General features: G+C 37.9%; 1 protein-coding gene across 1 annotated transcript; it reads left to right on the top strand.

Annotated features, from left to right (window-relative positions):
* The first annotated feature begins 8059 nt into the window (after window positions 1-8059).
* On the top strand, window positions 8060-16067 carry LOC140153205 (2-hydroxyacylsphingosine 1-beta-galactosyltransferase-like). The gene is made up of 4 exons (XM_072175889.1): window positions 8060-8785; window positions 8983-9205; window positions 9953-10175; window positions 15031-16067. The coding sequence occupies exons 1-4, from the start codon at window positions 8261-8263 to the stop codon at window positions 15320-15322; spliced, it is 1263 nt and encodes a 420-aa protein (XP_072031990.1). The 5' UTR covers window positions 8060-8260; the 3' UTR covers window positions 15323-16067.
* The last annotated feature ends 3414 nt before the right edge of the window (window positions 16068-19481 follow it).

The raw sequence follows: 19481 nt of genomic DNA, 5'->3' as shown, positions 1-19481 counted from the left end.
GGTTCACAGATGCTATTTTTAACTAAATCGATAGCCTGATCCCTGCACTATGTGTTTAGTTTATGACCCCGTGAATATGACCAATATGACTCATCGACAACAAAGAAAAGGCCTTGGGTAGTACGTTCAATGTACGTTCATCGATTATCATGATATGAGGCCCAATTTTGATGACGTTGGTTTAACGTTTGGCAATGTATGATGTAGTACGTAGGGTAAACGTTCACCATTGATGTACATTATATATTTGAGACGTCTGCTCTTCCACTCACAGACACTTCGTGGTTTGGCGTTGGAAGCTCGGCTGTCAACCACCATTGCAGAGTTGCAGCTAATGATTAATGACTGTATGTCAAAAAAGGATGGCTTCAACAATTACAAAGCATCATGGACGACAAACATTCCTTGTGAGCAAGGCATTATCCACATTGGTTGCCATGGGAACCAGCCAGCCAAAAACTTTGAAAAAACTAGAAAATGCACTGAACATTCGACCTTGTACAAAAGTTACTCCATATATCAACCCATTTGATGCTCTTGACATACTGCACAAACTTGCTGATGATGTTCCGCATATCCGCATCCAGAATGGACTGAATTTTATTTATGTTGAGCAGTCTGAGGCAGACAAAATGGTGTGGAAGCATGCTAGAATTACTGCTGCTGTTTCAGGAAGGGCAATCGCAAAGCCTACCAAAGAATCAGGGGGCAAGTATCTTCAGAATATTACTCATCAAATATGTTCCTTCTTGGCACAAAATCAAAAAGGATCAAAAGAGGAGCTGTTGGAGGGGCTTACCAAACAAGCAGTGTGTATTGGTGATTGTGAACCACAAGATGTTGTTAATCATCTTCAGAAGCATGGGTACTTAAAAATAACCGATGATGACATTATTACATATTCTTTACCATCACATGAGCAGATGGAACTTATCAAAAGCACCTTGATTGCTCAGTTGAAAGGATGTGAAGACACGGATGATACTGTGGATGAGACCAAAGCCAGATATCGATACCGATACCGTCCTGCCTTCAATTATAACCCAACATATGGATATTTATCAGAAGATGAAGAAGATATTCTAGACACTTCAGAAATACCAGACCTCAGAGTTCTGTTGATGCTTTATGAAATGGCACCAGAAAAGCGACCACTTCAATTGGCAGATTTACTGAAAGAAGTAATTGGTGCGTGTAGAGTGATGTATGTACTCCCACCAAGTCAAATATTTGCTGACAAAGCAAATAAGAAATATGTCAAATGCAAGAACATGAAGAGAGGTCAAACCAAAGTGGCAATTGGTGTCAAAGGAAAGAGGATAGAAGATATGGAACTTACCCCTGCTGGAATTCTTGGTATCCAACTAAACAGCAAATCAACTTCAGAGACAAATCCTCAGGAGAAAGAACCCGCCGAATCAAATGATGAAGAAATGGGAATGGAAAAAACTAATGTTAAAAAATATGTGAACATAAGACGGAGGGCTGTTGCTCGTGGTCAAGAGTTTTGTAAAGCCATGGTCCAATTGACCAGCTTCACTTCTCGAAGCAAAGGCAGCACTCTTGTAGAAGCTAGTAGTGCTGAAAAGAAAAAAATATTGAGTAATCTGGAAAATTGGTTGGAATCTGTGAAACCTGAGAACCAAATGGACCTCAACAATGAGACTGTAGAATTACCGACTCGTCGACAGATATGGCAAGAACTGATCAAGCGTTGCATCGGGGAAACGAAGGATATGGCTCCATCAGCTCTGGTACTTGAGTTGCAGAAGATGGACTGGTTGAGTGTTGATAGGGCCTATCCTCACAAGATAACTTACAACTTACCAAATACATGCAAGAATGCACCATGGATAAAGGATTCAGAGAAAGTGTTACGCAAGACCAGGATGGGGTATCTTCCATATGTAAAAAGCATCATCCCATCATCAGCTGATGATGAAATGGTTGATGAAGATGATGGCAGAGCAAAGCGAAAGCAATGCAAACGTAGAAAATATGGAGCCACAACAAAACGAAGGTGTACACGTCGTTGACATTATAGTGAAACGAAAGCGACCAGGACTGAAGAACTACAACTATGACTAACTGACTATTATAATAATATATAGCCAATAATGCTATAATATCTATAATATAAATGGGTATAATAAGTATAACCAATTTACTGTCCATACTCCTTAACCTCGGGTTAATTAAAAAAGGTATACCGGTATTTGGAAAGTAGAATTCTTTAAAATTGACATCCCTTTCTTTAGATAAATGGACCAAATGGTAATAAAATATGAATATGCATTCATGCAAAAAGAACACGTAAATGTTTCTTGTAAAAAATGGGACTAATTTCTTATGGAATTACTGGCATTTATATGTACCGATAATATAGTCTACATTGTAATCAAATGAAAGATCCTATTTTTCTCATTAACATAATTGAAATTTAGGCGTTTAAAATCGGTGAATTTCCGAACATTTCATCATCAAAACACTGCCGAATTAGTCTCAAACTTGTGTATACCACAGTTAAGACTAATTCAACAGTTGTTTGATGATTTCTTCGGAAATATAACGATTTGGAATTCCTAATTTCAATTATGTTAATGAGAAAAATATGAGCTTTCACCTAATACCAAAATCTGCATTTGATGGGGATGAGGATCATGAGACTGTCATCAAAATATAAGGTCGGGCGAGAACAAGTAAACAACTTTTCCCGGCAACTTTCTTTGGCATGGGCCTAATAGTAGTCTGTTTTGCCAAATGAAACATACATTGTTGCAATTAAAATCCTTATTCGGGCAAAACATACTGATAATGTTTCAATTCCATTTGAAATGCAGTGGCGGCTCCAATTGAGGCATGGGACTATTTTCCCGCAAAACTTGAGCGTTGTCCCTGGTTGTTCACCCAGTCAGACCCAACAATTAAAAAATGATCCCACTTTTGGGCAAAAATACCCCCCCCCAAAAAAAAAAACTCAAAAAAAAAACCACCCCAGTTTTTTATGTGATTTCAATTCAAATATTTAATATTCAATTCAAATATTGATTACAATTATATAAGTGTTGCATTACATTATTATAATATAACTTATGCTATGGTGAAAGGCCGCATTATATACGCAAAATAATTGAGGTACCAGTTACGTTTACCTATATATATATGCTAAACAAGACAAATATGTCAAAATTAAAGCAAACAGCCAATACATGTACTTTTTAGCTCTGATTTAAGACCTCGTTTGTTGAAATTGAATGAGAATTAAAGTCTAAGGAAGGAACGAAATCAAAAGTTGCACTTATGTTCTGATCAATGAAAGCATGACGCTAGTTTTAATGTGCTTATCAATGGAAAGCACAACGCTAGCTCTGGTACGTTGTGTACAAATCAATAGGGCATGCATTGGAGCAAACTGCAACTTTTGAATTTGTATCTTCCTTGGGTTTTGTATAATACCAATTGTATGTGGGGGTGTACAATACATGACTTAAATAGGTGATACTTTATTATTTTGCTTTCTTTGTTACCTGAACAATGTGTGAGTCTGCAGACTGAAAGATGAATTAAAATCTATGCTGGCAGTAAGATGATCTTCTGGTAGTCAATGCGTCAATCTCTGGCAATAGTGCAGTAGTTGTCGTCCTTGCCCCTATAATATACATATCTTACTTGTCACCAATGCATTATAATTTTTGAGAAAAATGCAAAAATAGGCACAAAATTGGCCAGGGGTGTAGTTCCCCCTTAATTACCATTCATTTCAGAAAAGCATAGTCAAAATTCCTAATGGCCGCTTATGCAGAGGTGAAATGTCAAAGTTAGTCAAATCTTGTTAACAATGTATTGGTATCATCATAAGGATTCAGAAAAAAAAATACAGTTTGACCAGTATCCGACATGTAGTTCTTGAGTTATAGGCAAGAAGGTCAAAGATCAAATTTTGAGCCTACGGGCGTTTACAATTGAAATATGGTCCCATTTTAGTCCAACTGGTCTCAAATTGTTCCTTTGGCAAAAATAAATCGAAATGATAGAAGTTGCATTGTTTTGGATGTTTTGTTGCATATATAGGTAACTCTACAAAATAGGTCAAGGTCAACACGGCTCAATGAGATTTGATTTAACTCAAGAAATGTATATCGGAGATAGGTCAAACTATACTTTTTCTGAATCCTTATGACAAGAGCGACACATTGGTATGGTTTTGAGCAAGATTTTTCAAAATTAAATATTTCACCCCTGCATAAAGCGGACATTTTGGATTCATGCAAATTAGGCATTGTTCCACTACTTGGATTTTTAGAGACTTATGATATGTTTTTGTGTGAGCTTTTGGGAGATGGGCGCATGCAAAATGGATTCTGTTGCAATTAGTGGTGGGTAATTTTGTTTAAGTTGACTTCCCTGGGCCTCAAGGAAGAACAGATGATTAATTGTGTTTTCAACTGATTGAGTGTCCCAGGTTAAGGGTAGACGAGGTATTGTTGCTCGAGGCAACCTAAAAATCGATTGGCATTATCTAGATCGATATATATTTTTGAAAATTAACAAGCTTGATGTTTTGCAAAAGTTCATTCTACAAATCGTATACTTTGCAAACTTGGTTAATTTATTGTTGTTAATGAGTTACGCACGTTTTACAAAAGTGTTGTTGTTTCAGCCCTCTTTACAACGTAACTCAAGAACCGCAGCACCTATACAAGTATATCTGTGATATTTTAATTCTTCTACACGCTCGCTATGAATTGAGCAATGCAGTTTTTGCCAAAGCTCACTACCATTCGTAAGATGCTGTGAACTACCAAATCACAACAGTTTAAAATAATTAATAACCTTAAAGAAGAAATAAAACAAACAAACAAAATGTGTAAATCCAAGTTTTATTAAATTGTGAAAAAAGTGCGTGACCCTAAATATAGTTAAGGGGTACTACACCCCTCGATAAATTTGTGTCTATTTTGCATTTTCTCAAAACTAATAACACAGTGGTAACAAAAAGTTATGTATATTATAGGGGCAAGGAATCAGTTACTACACTGGAATTTCAGTGACCTATGATAAGCGGTTTGTCATTTATGGTAAGAAAAGAGGTACCACTAGAATGTACCTCGTTTCCTATCATATATACCGAACCGCTTGTCTTGAGTCACTGAAATTTCAGTGTAGTAATTGGATTCCTTGTCCCAATAATATACATAACCTTTGTTACCAGTGTGTTATTATTTTTGAGAAAATGCAAAAATAGTCATAATTTACCACAGGGTGTAGTACCCCCTTAAGCATAGAGATATGTCCCGCGACGTGCTCTGATATGGGTGGTTTCAAAGGGCCTCACATTTGAGGCCCTCTGTGCCTCGAGATACATGTAGACCCCCTTTTTAAAACGAGCTTGTAGCCTATACCCACCAGTGACCCCCTTTTTGTGTTACTGGCTACCTATTACCCTAACCCCTAATGAGCCCCTTTTGCAAAAAAATCAGGCGGCCAATTATAGCCGTTTGGCCCCGGGATTTTGCGTACTGAATCCACTAGATTTTGCGCACTGAATCATCATCAGCAAAGCTATACGGTATATAAATTTTGGCCGCGCGCTTAGAAAAAATAGCCAATGTGCCAAATGCAAAGCTATACAGAAATGCGAAAATGACGAAGCTGGCCAAAATTGAAAACGACCTTTATTTAGCAGAGATTATCAGGATTATGATGAAGGGGAAAAAAAAGAAGCAAAACAAAACAAAAAACAATTATGATTCGGTTCGCAAGAAATATATTAAACCGTCGTAATTGCTATCTTCAGTATAGATAGTCAAAATAATAATCATAAAAAAAACTATAAAGGAAAAAATAGGGGTATTAATTATTTTTTTTGTAGGCCCTACATGCTATCTACAGAAGATAACAAGCAAAGCAAAAACATGCAAAATAATAATTAATGTATGATGATTCAGTACGCAAATCGAATGATTCAGTATATGCAAAATCCCGCGGGGCAAAACGGCTATTGGCCGCGCGCTTAGAAAACAATAGCCAATAGGCCGAATGCAAAGATATGAAGAAATGTTAAGACGACGAAACTGACCAAATTTTAAAACGGCACTAATATAGCCGAGATTATCAGGAACATAAGGAAAAATTAAGAAACTAAACAAAAACAACAAAAAACAGAAAAAACCAATGATGATTCAGTTCGCAAAATAAAATTAGGGGGGGGGGCTACCTTTAATCTTATATAAACCCGCCGTAATAGTCAAAATAATAATCATAAAAAGAAAATCATAAACATGAAAAATATGGGTATTAATTATTTTCTTTAGGCCCTAAATGATATCTAAAGAAGAGATAGCAAGCTAGCAAGCAGAACAAAAAACATGCAAAATAAATGTTCCATCAACAAACATTCCCCAACACGCGTTCTAGATGATGATTCAGTACGCAAAATCTATAAATCAAATCAAATCAAATTTATTTCTATGTCATATAGCCTATTACAAATATAAACATACATGAAAGTCAATATAGTGGTTACATTACTTAATGAAGAATGAGAAAAAAATAGGACACGTTGTTTTGTTATTATGACATGGAGGAGCCGTTCGAAAGGCCAAAAAATGATTCAGTACGCAAAATCTTGGGGCAAAAACGGCTATAATTGGCCTCGCGCTTAGAAAAAACTAGCCAATAGGCCGAATGCAAAGCTATAAAGAAATGTTAATGACGAAGATGACCAAAATTTAAAACCGCACTTATATAGCAGAGATTACAGGAACATGAAGGAAAAATAAGAAACAAAACAAAACAAAAACAAAAACAAAAAACAACAACAACAAAATGATGATTCAGTTCGCAAGAAATTATCTTTGCTATCTTCAGTAGATAGTAAGATAGTCAAAATAATAATCATTAAAAAATCATTAAACATAAAGAAAATAAAGAGGTAGGCCTATTAATTTTTTTGGTATGCCCTAAATGCTATCTACAGAAGATAGTAAGCAAAGCAAAAGACATGGAAAATAATAATGTTCCACAAAACACGCGTTCTAGATGATGATTCAGTACGCAAAATCTAATGATTCAGTACGGTATACGCAAAATCTCGGGGCAAAACGGCTATAATTGGCCGTCCAATATAGGCCAAATGCAAAGCTATAAAGAAATGTTAAAATGACGAAGCTGACCAAAATTAAAAAACGGCACTTATATAGCAGAGATTATCAGGAACATGAAGGTGAAAAAAGAAACAAACAAAAAAACAAAACAAAAACAAAACAAAACAAAAAAGCAACAACAAAAAAACCATGATGATTCAGTTCGCAAGAAATTACCTTTTGTCTTATATAAACCCGCCGTAATTGCTATCTTCAGTAGATAGTCAAAATAATAATCCTAAAAAAATCATTAGGGCCTAAACATAAAGAAAAAAATAGAGGTATTAATTACTTTCTTTGTAGGCCCTAAATGCTATCTACAGAAGGTAGCAAGCAAAGCAAAAAACATGCAAAATAATAATGTTCCAACACGCGTTCTAGATGATGATATAGCATGCAGACCACGGCAGGTGCCTGGACCACGGGAAAATCCAGGGCACGTGCGCCCCCATTCAATGTTTAGTGAAGTAAGGGCATGACAGGGATATAGTCGGGATGGGCATCTGAAATGACGTAACCAACCCGGAAGATGTAGCCTTGGTCTAGACAGGAATAATGGACAAAAGACAATAGGCGGATTAGCGGCCATTTTCTTTCTACATGATGTTATTCACGTGTCGATAAGGGGTCGATATACAGTAGCCTACACAAATAGCCTATAGTTAAACAGGTTTGCTTTTGGTCAAAGGTCGAAATCAACATGGCTAACGTTCCGGCTCTAAACGCTTTTGTTTTACTCTTTATAGTTTTTCTTGCTTGCAGGCCTGTCGTTGAATCAGTTGAATCTGCAGATCAAACTACTAGCGATGGCGCAAATGAGGACTCAGCTCATCTTGGGAAATTGCCCGGCAAAATCCTTACATCACTGTTTACATGGCCCGGAGGCAGTCATGATCAACAGATAGCATGCAGCCCTAGCAGCAGGATTGGCTGACAAAGGTCATGTTTTGCATTTACTTGGGAATAATCTGCCCCGAGATGACAAATTGATTTCTAGTTTCAAAGCATCGGATGTTATTTATTATAAATCGGCATTTACAGAAGAGGATGTTCTCAAAGAAGAAGCTTATTTAAAGTCTGAAGCAGAAAAGTCTGGCGCTGGGCCTAGCTTGATTATGCGCGCACAAAAACATGCCAGTGACGATTGCAGAGCGTTGTTCACAGATACAGCCACTCTTGCACGATTAAAAAATGAAGCATATGATTTGATGATAACTGATATTTTTTTCCCATGCGATGTACTTTTAGCTCACTACCTCAACATTCCGTTTATCGGTGTAACCACAACACACGAATATCCTACCTTTAGAAAGAGTCTCTACGGTTATCCAGCAGAGTTGTCCTACGTTCCCGAAACCTTCTTTGGGGCAACTGACAAAATGACTTTTATGCAACGAGTTCAGAATGTATTTCAACATGTCCTGTTTTCTCATGTCCTACCTCCAATTCTCTTGCGAGATTTTGTTCAGATACAGAAAGACTTTGACATAAATCCTGATTCTAATTTACCATGTATGATGGGCAAAGCAGCTCTATGGTTAGGCTATTCGGACTTATCTTTAGATTATCCACGACCAAGTATGCCGAATTTTGTTCCTGTAGGTGGGATGGCCTTAAGAGCAGCTAAAGCACTTGATACGGTAAGTGAATAATTTGGCGGCTGTTGAAAGTTGGTATGATGTAATTTTCTGTAAAATTATTTGCTCAGTTATTCCATGGCTCAATCAAACTGTTATTCAAATTTATTATTATTATTATTATTATTATTATTATTATTATTATTATTAGGCCTATTATTATTATTATTATTACTTTATAATTATCATAAAATCCACAGGAGCTTGAAGAATTCGTCCAAGGTTCAGATAACCACGGAGTTATTGTTTATTCGCTGGGAAGTAAAATTGATACTCTTGGCGATACCCAAATTATGGAAAATTTTGCCAAAGCATTCAGCAGATTGCCACAGCGAGTTGTTTGGAGACATGATGGTGACCAACCTACCAACCTAGGAAATAATACCAAACTTATGAAATGGATTCCACAGAATGACTTATTAGGTAAGATGTGAACTTTTCCTTAGTTCTCACAGAAAACCATTGAGAAGCATGCGCGTATTTGGGGGGGCGGGACGGGGGCTTGGGGGTAAAAGCGGGGCGGCAAAAAGAAGGGGCGACGGAAGATGAAGGGGCGGAAGAAGAATTATTAAAGAAAAATGGGTGCGCACGCAGGAGGGGCGGCAAGAAGAATTATTATTTATATATTAATGAAAAAGGGCGCAAAATTATTGAAAACTAATGTAACTATACCTTTTTCGTCGCCAACAGGGCCACCTCTCGAGGAGGTATGTGTAATTGTGGGGTGTAACACCTCCAATTCTTTAATATTTCAAAAAGTTGGTGAAGATTTTTTTGATCCGCCATAATGGCTGGAAAAAAATTGGGTCAAACCCGTTCGGGTTGTTGCTGCAGGAGGCGGCAAAATTTACATTTTCTGTAGCACCCCGGGGTAGGAGTGGCCACGATACGCCACATCAATAGTTTATGTCGTTTTTCTGACCATCGGTGATTCGTAAAACTCACACTATTGCCCCTTTGGTAAAGACCTAAGACTGATTGCATGTTCTCATTTGCTACGCTGATAGACCTAATGTAAAGACGAAGTTTATATTTATGCGTGTTTTATCTTCTCCTCTTTATCTCCTCCTTCTCCCATCCTATTTTTATCTATTTCAACTTCTACTTCTATTACAAACCCATCCTTCCTCTTCTCATCCATATCCAATTCGTGTTCTATTTTGTCAATAGGCCATTCTAAGACCCGCCTTTTCATAGGACATGGAGGTACGAACGGTGTTTACGAAGCCCTCTACCACGGAATCCCCATGATTTTAACTCCATTAATGGCACCTGATCAGTGGGATAATGCAGCACGAGTTGTGTCAAAAGGAATGGGTTTACATCTGGATTCCAAAATGATTACAGAGGAAAATGTGTATGAAGCAATATCTGAAGTTTTAAGTAACAAACGGTAAGGTTGAAATAAAGAAAAAATCCTTTCGCCAGAGTTCATTTTTGAAACCGGTCAGAATTTTAAACCTTATTCAAATATTAGAAAAAGTTGGACTTGGACTTACTTGGACTTATTGCTTTCCTCCCTCGGATCCTGGGAACCTTGGAGCTAGCAGCCGTTTCACCATGGAAGTCCATATGCCTCTGTTTGTGACCATACTCCTTGCATTGTAGATTGATGTAATCCCAAGTTCTTGGCAGCTGCTTTTTATGTTGTCAAGCCAGCGCTTTGGGGGTCTACCTCTAGGCCTGTGTCCAGGTATTCTACCTTCAAGGGCATATTTAGGGTATCTGTTCTTTGGCATCCGTACGATGTGTCCAAAGTAGAACAGTTGTTTGGCTTTGATTTTGTCTAGTATTGTGACCTGGCTGCTTGTTGCCTCTCTTATTGATGTTTTCCGTAGCCTATCTCTTCTGGAGACTCCCATTATCCACCTTAAACAAGACAACTCGAACACATCTCTTCTCGTCTCTTTTTTTGAGCGTCCAAGCTTCTGCCCCATATGTTGCTATTGACAAGATAGAGTTCCATTTTTGTGTTGATACTAATTTCTTTTGACTTCCATATTGTGGTTAACTTCCGCATGCTTCCCATTGCCAGTCCAATCCTCCGTTTGATGTCTTCCGTACTGGTTGAATTCTCTGTGATAACTCCTCCCAGGTAGGTGAAGGTTTGGACTTTGGTCACTTTCTATGAAGATGGTTATTGGGTGGCTGACTTTGTTGATGATCTGAACTTCAGTTTTCCCCTTGTTTATAGTGAGGCCAAATTTCTTGCTTTGAGTGTGTACTAGAGTTACAAGTGATTGAAGATCTTCCTCTGAATCTGCTATTAAAACAATGTCATCGGCAAACCGCAGGTTAGTGAGGGTTTTGCCTTGGATTTTGATGCCAGTGTCCAGGTCCTGGATTGCTAAACTGAAGACTAATTCCAGTAGTATGTTAAATAACTGTGGCGATAGGATGCAACCTTGCCTTACTCCTGTGGCAGTCCTGAACCACTCTGTGATATCTTTGTCCACCCTCACTGCACTTTTCGATGTGCCATACAAAGCCTGTAAGAGTCGAACTCTCTTGTCCGGGTAACCTAGGTGCTTCATTGCTGCCCATAGTCCATCTTGCCACACGGTGTCAAAGGCCTTCTGGTAATTTATGTAGCAGAGATACAGCGCCTTGTCTATTTCAGTGTATTTTTCTGTTATTTGTCTTAGTGTAAAAAGCTGGTCAACAGTGCTACGGCCTGGTCTAAACCCTGCTTGTGATTCGGAGAGTATCTCCTCGGTTTGCTTTTTCATCCGGCTGTGAAGTATGCTGCAGAAGACTTTCCCTGCGAGACTTAGTAGGCTTATGCCTCTACAGTTGGCACAGTCTAACTTGTCCTTCTTTTTGAAAATGGGGACAATGATTGCTTTGCCCCAGGTACACATTCGGATTCCCAGATCCTTCGGCATAATTTATGAATCGTGTCTATTCCTGTATCACCAGCAGCTTTTAATTCCTCTGCTGTGATACCATCATGTCCAGCTGCTTTCCCTTCCTTAAGGTGTTTCAAGGCTAGTTCCACTTCCTCTCTGAGTATTCCTGGTTCAGGATCACTGGATTGAGTACTGGATAATGTCTGTAGTATGGTTGAGTCAGTTGGACCTGGCATGTTATATAAGTCCGAATAATTTTCTCTCCATCTATCCTTGATTTTTCCCTCTCAGTGAGAATTTTTCCTGCTTTATCTTTTACACTTTTCATCCGGAGAGTTTGTTTCCCTGTTAATAGGGTTTTGATTGTTTGGTAGACATGTCTAGTTTTAGAGGCTTGGTGGCAATGATCTACCTCCTTGCACAGATTGTTGATCCAGATGTCCTTACACTGTTTTGACTGTCTTTTGATCTCTCTGTTCAGGAAGTTGTATCTACTGTTTTTTGAGTTGTCTGTAAGCTTTTGTTGCTTAATCTCTCTCCTTTCGTCACATAATTTGAGTACTTCTGCTGAAATCCAAGGCTTTTGTGGCTTTGGTTTCTTGAGGCCAAGTACGTTTTCAGATGTTTCCTTGAAGCTTTGTTTTATTGAGTCCCATAGGTCTTCCACCTCAAGCTCTGTGTCTGGTACATCTAGAAGTGGTTCAAATCTGCCCCCTATTTGGATCTCAAATGAACTTCTGGTTGTAGAATCCTGAAGTTTTTGAATATCATATTTATTCTGTCTCAATGGTTTGGTCTTGACTTTAAGTCTAAGCTTGAAGTTGGCGAGTACCAATTGGTGGTCGGAACCGGTGTCAACACTGGGAAAACTTCTGGCCATAGAAATGCTACTTTTCCACCTTTGCTTTATCAGGATGAAATCAATCTTGTTCTTGGTTTTACCATCTGGCGTCCACTCTCTGCTTTCCTTTTTCTGCTTGAAGCAGGTGTTAGAAAGACACAGGTCATTTTGTGCACAAAAGTTTAGCAGCCTTTCTCCTCTTTCATTGGACTCTCCATATCCAAATTTACCAAGTATTCCATTCCATGACTGCCAGTCACAACTTTGGAATTAAAATCGCCCATTGTGATCAAGATGTCTTGTGAAGGTGTATTGTCAATAGTGTGTTGCAGCTGATCGTAAAATTGATCCGCTTCTTCTTCGGTTGATGAGGAAGTTGGAGCATACGTTAGAATAATTGTCGCTGCACCAATTTGCGTGCGAAGTCTGGCTGATATCAATCTCTCTGAGATTGGGGTATAACCCATCAGTGATCGTGAGCTGTCTTGTTGAGGGTGATAGCAACTCCTTTTCTGTGGATGGACTCATTTCCTGAGCTCAATATTTGGTACCCATCTTTCGTAAACTCCCCTGAGTCGCACCAGTGGGTTTCTGAAATCCAGATGATCTAACTCATGTAAAAGGTGTTCCAAGTTTCCCTCTTGGTGGAGTGTCCTTACATTCCACGTACCTTTATTCGCATTTAATAAGGCTCTATTCCCATCAGGTTTGTCAGCATCAGTCCTTCTAATTGGGGCTCGGGATGGTGTTCGCCCTGCTGTAGGAGGACCATCATTCCTTCCGATTAGGTTTGGGGCTGATGCATCATGATGCTCTGCTTCTTGCAGGCTCTGAGGTCGTGGAGTTAGTCTATTAGTCGGGGCTTTAACCCGAGTGCTATTGGATTTCTTCATGGTTTTTCGGTTTCAGTGGTCTTTTACCATGGTAGAGCGAAGGACCTTGACTTCTCTCCCTACAGGTCACTACAGATGTTTAATGTAGATTTCTTGAAACTGTAAGATGTCACTACAGCAAACAAGCAATACTCTATGACCTTCAGACTGCTCCAACAGCCTTCAGGTCATAGAGTATTGCCCCCAGAGCCCCCGTCTGTTAACTATATATATGCCGCAAGGCAAAGCCGTAACAGGTGATACGCGATTGACTAGCAACTAGTAACTACAGAGAGGCGATTAGGAACAGGAGGGCTGATGGTATTGCCTCCTGCGCCTACAACCTTATAGTATAGTAAGAATAGCAAAGCAAGCAAAGGGTAAGTAGCATGCTGGAGGAAGGCAAGGGCATGCAGGGAGAAAGAGGGGTTAGGTAGGGAGAGCACAGCAAAGGTTGGAAGTGCGCGTCATGCAGTCAATTAACACCCATGGCGTTTGCCAAAATCTGACCACTGCTGTCAGGAAAGACTAAGTCAACAACTATTAACCATAATACTAGCGCCCGTACTAACATCATATGAACCTACAACAGCTATTTGGGAGTGCGTTGTTGCACTAGTGATGGGGCAAATTTTGTTGTAAAAGAAAATAGCCCAATAAGTTTAATAGTTTTTAATCTGTTGCGGTTGTGAGTTCATACAAAAAAATGTATCCTTACCCCCACTCCACCCCCCCCATTTTTTTGTCAAATGTTTTACTGCAATCAGACATGGCAAATTGTACCTATACATGTATTATGGGGGAGCGAATTGTGTTCGGGTATTTTATTAATAAGTTCACACGCTGAGTTTCACCAGGAGTTACTTGAAACTGATGGAGCGGATGGATTATTAATTGTTCTAACAATAGCGTGGTCCTTCTTGATGTACTACCTGAACCCTGTTTGCATTATTTTATGTGAGCTTTGGAGGTGATATTCGACACATATCAAGTCATTGTTCATTGAATTTACAACCGTATGACAAAATAGGCGAAAATAGTAACTTTTCGCACAAGATTTGCAAAGAGAATTGGCCATTGCTCATTGAAATGAATCTAGTATATGGACAATGTAAGTGTGCTCTTTCATTTAATCTCATTTAATGACATAACATTTGACAAACATTGCGAGGATCTCTCGTGGTTTTGACTTTTAAAACATACATTTTTAGGTTGTTTTCAACAGATTTACCATATTCGCCTTGCTATAGGCCTAAACATTGAATTGCGTCATCTGTTGACGTACGGTAATGAAAATAAGAGGTTTTTAGCGGGAAGTGTTAGCTTTCGTTCGATATAAAAAAAATTCTGATTGGATGAAGGGAACACGCGGGGTTTTGACAAAACCAATCACAGATGCCGTATTTTCCACTAGTCACCAGCTAGAAGCTCTGACACAGCTCTTATGATGTCATGCACTCAACCGTATAGTGTAAACACAGACTGTGTAGGGACAACGCACTGCTTGCTAGCTCTTGCTTGGACGAATTTGTGTGCTCAGGTGTATCGAGGTGGAAAATGTGTATAGATGCGTTTATAAGAGAATCGTTAGATGCGTTTATAAGAGAATTGTTAGATGCGTTTATAAGAGAATCGTTTTGTAGCCAAACACTATTTCACGACTGTGTTTTCTTTCACTCGTTTTAGGTACCAGGAGAAAGTATCCCACTACTCTGCGATTCTTCGTGACTTACCACCAGCAAAAGAACAAGCTATCTTCTGGATTGAACATGTGCTGAAGTTTGGAGGCGAACATCTACGTGCCCACGTGTTTGAACTGAATTTTATACAGTATTACATGATTGATGTAGGGCTGTTTTTAATTCTATTAGCAGCTATGTTTATATTTATTTTGCGATATGTTTTTAGACTTTTTTGTAATATTTGTAAAAGAAGCTTTAAACGAAATGACCTTTCTCGGCGTTCAAAAACGGACTGAATATCGGAAAAATAAACTGAGGGTACTTTGAACACAGGTTAAATTGTTATTCATAATACGAGTTATGAGATTGAAGAAGGGCACGTATATTTGGATTGCAATGATTCTCTGGAATGGATACATTGTTTTATTGGAAATGAATGTCCTCATAAAGCTAATTATTGTATTCTGTAGATTGATGAAAAAGTTCACAACATGAAATTATTTGATTAGATAGAACATTTTTTTTAAATGTCAAAATAATGTTTTTTTACACTGTTGTTTTATAATTGCTTCTTTACCTACATTCTCATAAAATAAAGTGCGCCTTTGAACCTTTTTTGTCCCGTATACAGCACCCTATGCAATGTTCTTTATAAAACGTTTCAAGGTTCTTTATAGCACTTAAAATAAAAGGTCTATATAGAACCTTGAAAAGTTTTATAAAGAACCTCAATTATTTAAATAGGCCCAGGAACTTTCTAATTCATTAATTCAGGGAACAAATATAACACTATGTACGTAAATCTGTAGAATGTAATAACTTCAGTATAAATAATGTAAAAATAATTATGTATATATGTCTTTGTTTCTTTTTTAATACAAATAACAAACAATAAAAAAGCCCTAAGTGAAACTCCGTTGAATGAATTTCTCTAATTACATAGCACTAACCGATGATTAACAGGTATATACATCAACTGAAAACGTGTATGGGTTGTTCCTGTACATAAGGCAATCAATAACACAGCAAGCAAGCCATGTATGTAAACTTTACTGTTTTTGGGTGTCCCCATAAAACATACCAATGTATAACACAGCAAGCAAGCCATGTATGTAAACTTTCCTATTATTGGGTGTCCTCACAAAACATACCAACGTATAACACAGCAAGCAAGCCATGTATGTAAACTTTCCTATTATTGGGTGTCCCCATAAAACATACCAATGTATAACACAGCAAGCAAGCCATGTATGTAAACTTTCCTATTATTGGGTGTCCTCACAAAACATACCAACGTATAACACAGCAAGCAAGCCATGTATGTAAACTTTCCTATTATTGGGTGTCCCCATAAAACATACCAATGTATAACACAGCAAGCAAGCCATGTATGTAAACTTTCCTATTATTGGGTGTCCTCACAAAACATACCAACGTATAACACAGCAAGCAAGCCATGTATGTAAACTTTTCTGTTTTGGGTGTCCCCATAAAACATACCAACGTAACTATAACACAGCAAGCAGGCCATGTATGTAAACTTTCCTGTTTTTGGGTGTCCCCATAAAACATACCAATGTATAACACAGCAAGCAAGCCATGTATGTAAACTTTTCTGTTTTTGGGTGTCCCCATAAAACATACCAATGTATAACACAGCAAGCAAGCCATGTATGTAAACTTTCCTATTATTGGGTGTCCTCACAAAACATACCAACGTATAACACAGCAAGCAAGCCATGTATGTAAACTTTTCTGTTTTTGGGTGTCCCCATAAAACATACCAACGTAACTATAACACAGCAAGCAGGCCATGTATGTAAACTTTCCTGTTTTTGGGTATCCTCACAAAACATACCAACGTAACTATAACACAGCAAGCAAGCCATGTACGTAAACTTTCCTGTTTTTGGGTATCCTCACAAAACATACCAACGTAACTATAACACAGCAAGCAAGCCATGTACGTAAACTTTCCTGTTTTTGGGTATCCTCACAAAACATACCAACGTCTAACACAGCAAGCAAGCCATGCATGTAAACTTTCCTATTTTTGGGTGCCCCCATAAAACATGCCAACGTCTAACACAGCATGCAAGCCATGTATGTAAACTTTCCTGTCTTTGGGTGTCCTCACAAAACAAACCAACGTATAACACAGCAAGCAAGCCATGTATGTGAACTTTTCTGTTTTTGGGTGTCCTCACAAATCAGCGCAACGTATAACACAGCAAGCAAGCCATGTATGTAAACTTTCCTGTTTTTGGGTTTCCTCACAAATCAGAACAACGTATAACACAGCAAGTAAAACATGAATGTTAACTTTCTTGTTTTTGGGTGTCCTCACAAAACAAACAAACGTGCAACTTTGGATGATGCGATTTGAATTTGGGAAAGTGTCGTTAAGTGGAACATGGTGTAGCAGGCAGTTCATTATTTTCTTAAATTATGAATGGTTGCTATAGCTGAGAAATTCAATGATGATGATGTGAATGATAACTTGTAAGTGGTCGTAACAGTAACTTACAACAGCTGATGAAGCAGGCTTCTGATTGCCTGTATATATTTTTGTGTAAGGTTGGTATGAAACCTTGGATGTAGTCATATGATCGTGATCGGTTTGTCCATATTTTCGGAAGTTATGCTGTTACGGAACTGTGTCACTGTGATAATTTAAAACAGTTGACCCAGCAAACACAAAACGTTTTCGACATCATTCGCAAAAGGTTATAAAAGGTTGTCAGAAAACGTTTAAATGTCGGGTTATATAAAGGGTACATTAATGGTATAAAACGTTTTCATGACATTAAATAACATTTGTTGGTAATTTACTGCACAGCAAACACAAATGTTTTACAGAAAACATTTAAATGTCGGGTTATATAAAGGGTATAAAAACGTTTTAATAACATTCCAAAAACATTTTTGAAAACTTGGTACAAATCATTCTAAACAGAATGTTATTTTGGGGTTGAAAAATATTTTGCAAAAAATGTTTGCCCAAAATATTTACAATAACGTATTTAAAATGTTTTCACGACCTTTATATAACCCGACATTTAAATGTTATTAAAACGTTTTGTAAAAAACATTTTAAGAACATTTCTGTGTTTGCTGGGTGCAAATATTTTAACATAATGTTATTTAAGTGTTGACAAAATATTTGGCCAAAAATGTTTGCAAAAATAGTTTACAATGACATTTCGAAAACATTTAAACAATATTGTTGTAGTGTGTTTTCATACAAAACGTTTTAAAACGATTTCATGACCTTTATATAACCCGACATTTTAATGTTATTAAAACGTTTTTACCTAAACCAAAACCCAAAATATAACTTATTTAAAACGTTTTAAAAACATTTTTGTGTTTGCTGGGGATACATCAATCTCTGGCATTTCTTCTTAAAAAAAAAGAAGATAGGCCTAAACAAGACCTTTCATGAGCACAATCAGGACAGTCATACAAGCCATCTCATCACATTCGTTTGAAAACACAATACAAGTGTTTGCATCGTCTTCACATGACAGCCTTATATAGCAGAGATTATCAGGAACATGAAGGGGAAAAAAGAAACAAACAAAAAACAAAACAAAAAAGCAACAACAACAACAACAAAAAACCATGATGATTCAGTTCGCAAGAAAATCATTAAACAAAGAAAAAATAGAGGTATTAATTACTTTCTTTGTAGGCCCTTAATGCTATCTACAGAAGATAGCAAGCAAAGCAAAAAACATGCAAAATAATAATGTTCCAAAAAACATTGCCTAACACGCGTTCTAGATGATTATAGCATGCAGACCACGGGAAAATCCTGGGCACGTGCGCCCCCATTCAATGTTTTGATAGTGAAGTAAGGGCGTGAGTACTCGGGCGTAAGGTTTACTTTTGGTCAAAGGTCGAAATCAACATGGCTAACGTTCCGGCTCTAAACGCTTTTGTTTTACTCTTAGTTTTTCTTGCTTGCAAGCCTATCGTTGAATCAGTTGAATCTGCAGATCAAACTACTAGCGATGGCGCAAATGAGGACTCACCTCATCTTGGGAAATTGCCCGGCAAAATCCTTACATCACTGTTTACATGGCCCGGAGGCAGTCATGATCAACAGATAGCAGCCTTAGGATCAGGATTGGCTGACAAAGGTCATGTTTTGCATTTACTTGGGAATAATCTGCCCCGAGATGACAAATTGATTTCTAGTTTCGAAGCATCGGATGTTATTTATTATAAATCGGCATTTACAGAAGAGGATGTTCTCAAAGAAGAAGCTTATTTAAAGTCTGAAGCAGAAAAGTCTGGCGCTGGGCCTAGCTTGATTATGCGCGCACAAAAACATGCCAGTGACGATTGCAGAGCGTTGTTCACAGATACAGCCACTCTTGCACGATTAAAAAATGAAGCATATGATTTGATGATAACTGATATTTTTTTTTCCCATGCGATGTACTTTTA

Source organism: Amphiura filiformis, chromosome 5 (genome assembly GCF_039555335.1).
Source record: "Amphiura filiformis chromosome 5, Afil_fr2py, whole genome shotgun sequence".
Taxonomy (NCBI): Eukaryota; Metazoa; Echinodermata; class Ophiuroidea; order Amphilepidida; family Amphiuridae; genus Amphiura; species Amphiura filiformis.
The sequence above is the reverse complement of the archived record's forward strand: the minus strand, read 5'-3'. Positions and strand labels throughout refer to the sequence as shown.

Bases quoted from the DNA above. Each gene is read 5' to 3' on its own strand.
- LOC140153205 (XM_072175889.1), top strand. From the start codon at position 8,261: ATGCGCGCACAAAAACATGCCAGTGACGATTGCAGAGCGTTGTTCACA. The intron at 8,786-8,982 runs GTAAGTGAATAA...TAAAATCCACAG, and splicing joins CAGCTAAAGCACTTGATACG to GAGCTTGAAGAATTCGTCCA. The intron at 9,206-9,952 runs GTAAGATGTGAA...TTTTGTCAATAG, and splicing joins TCCACAGAATGACTTATTAG to GCCATTCTAAGACCCGCCTT.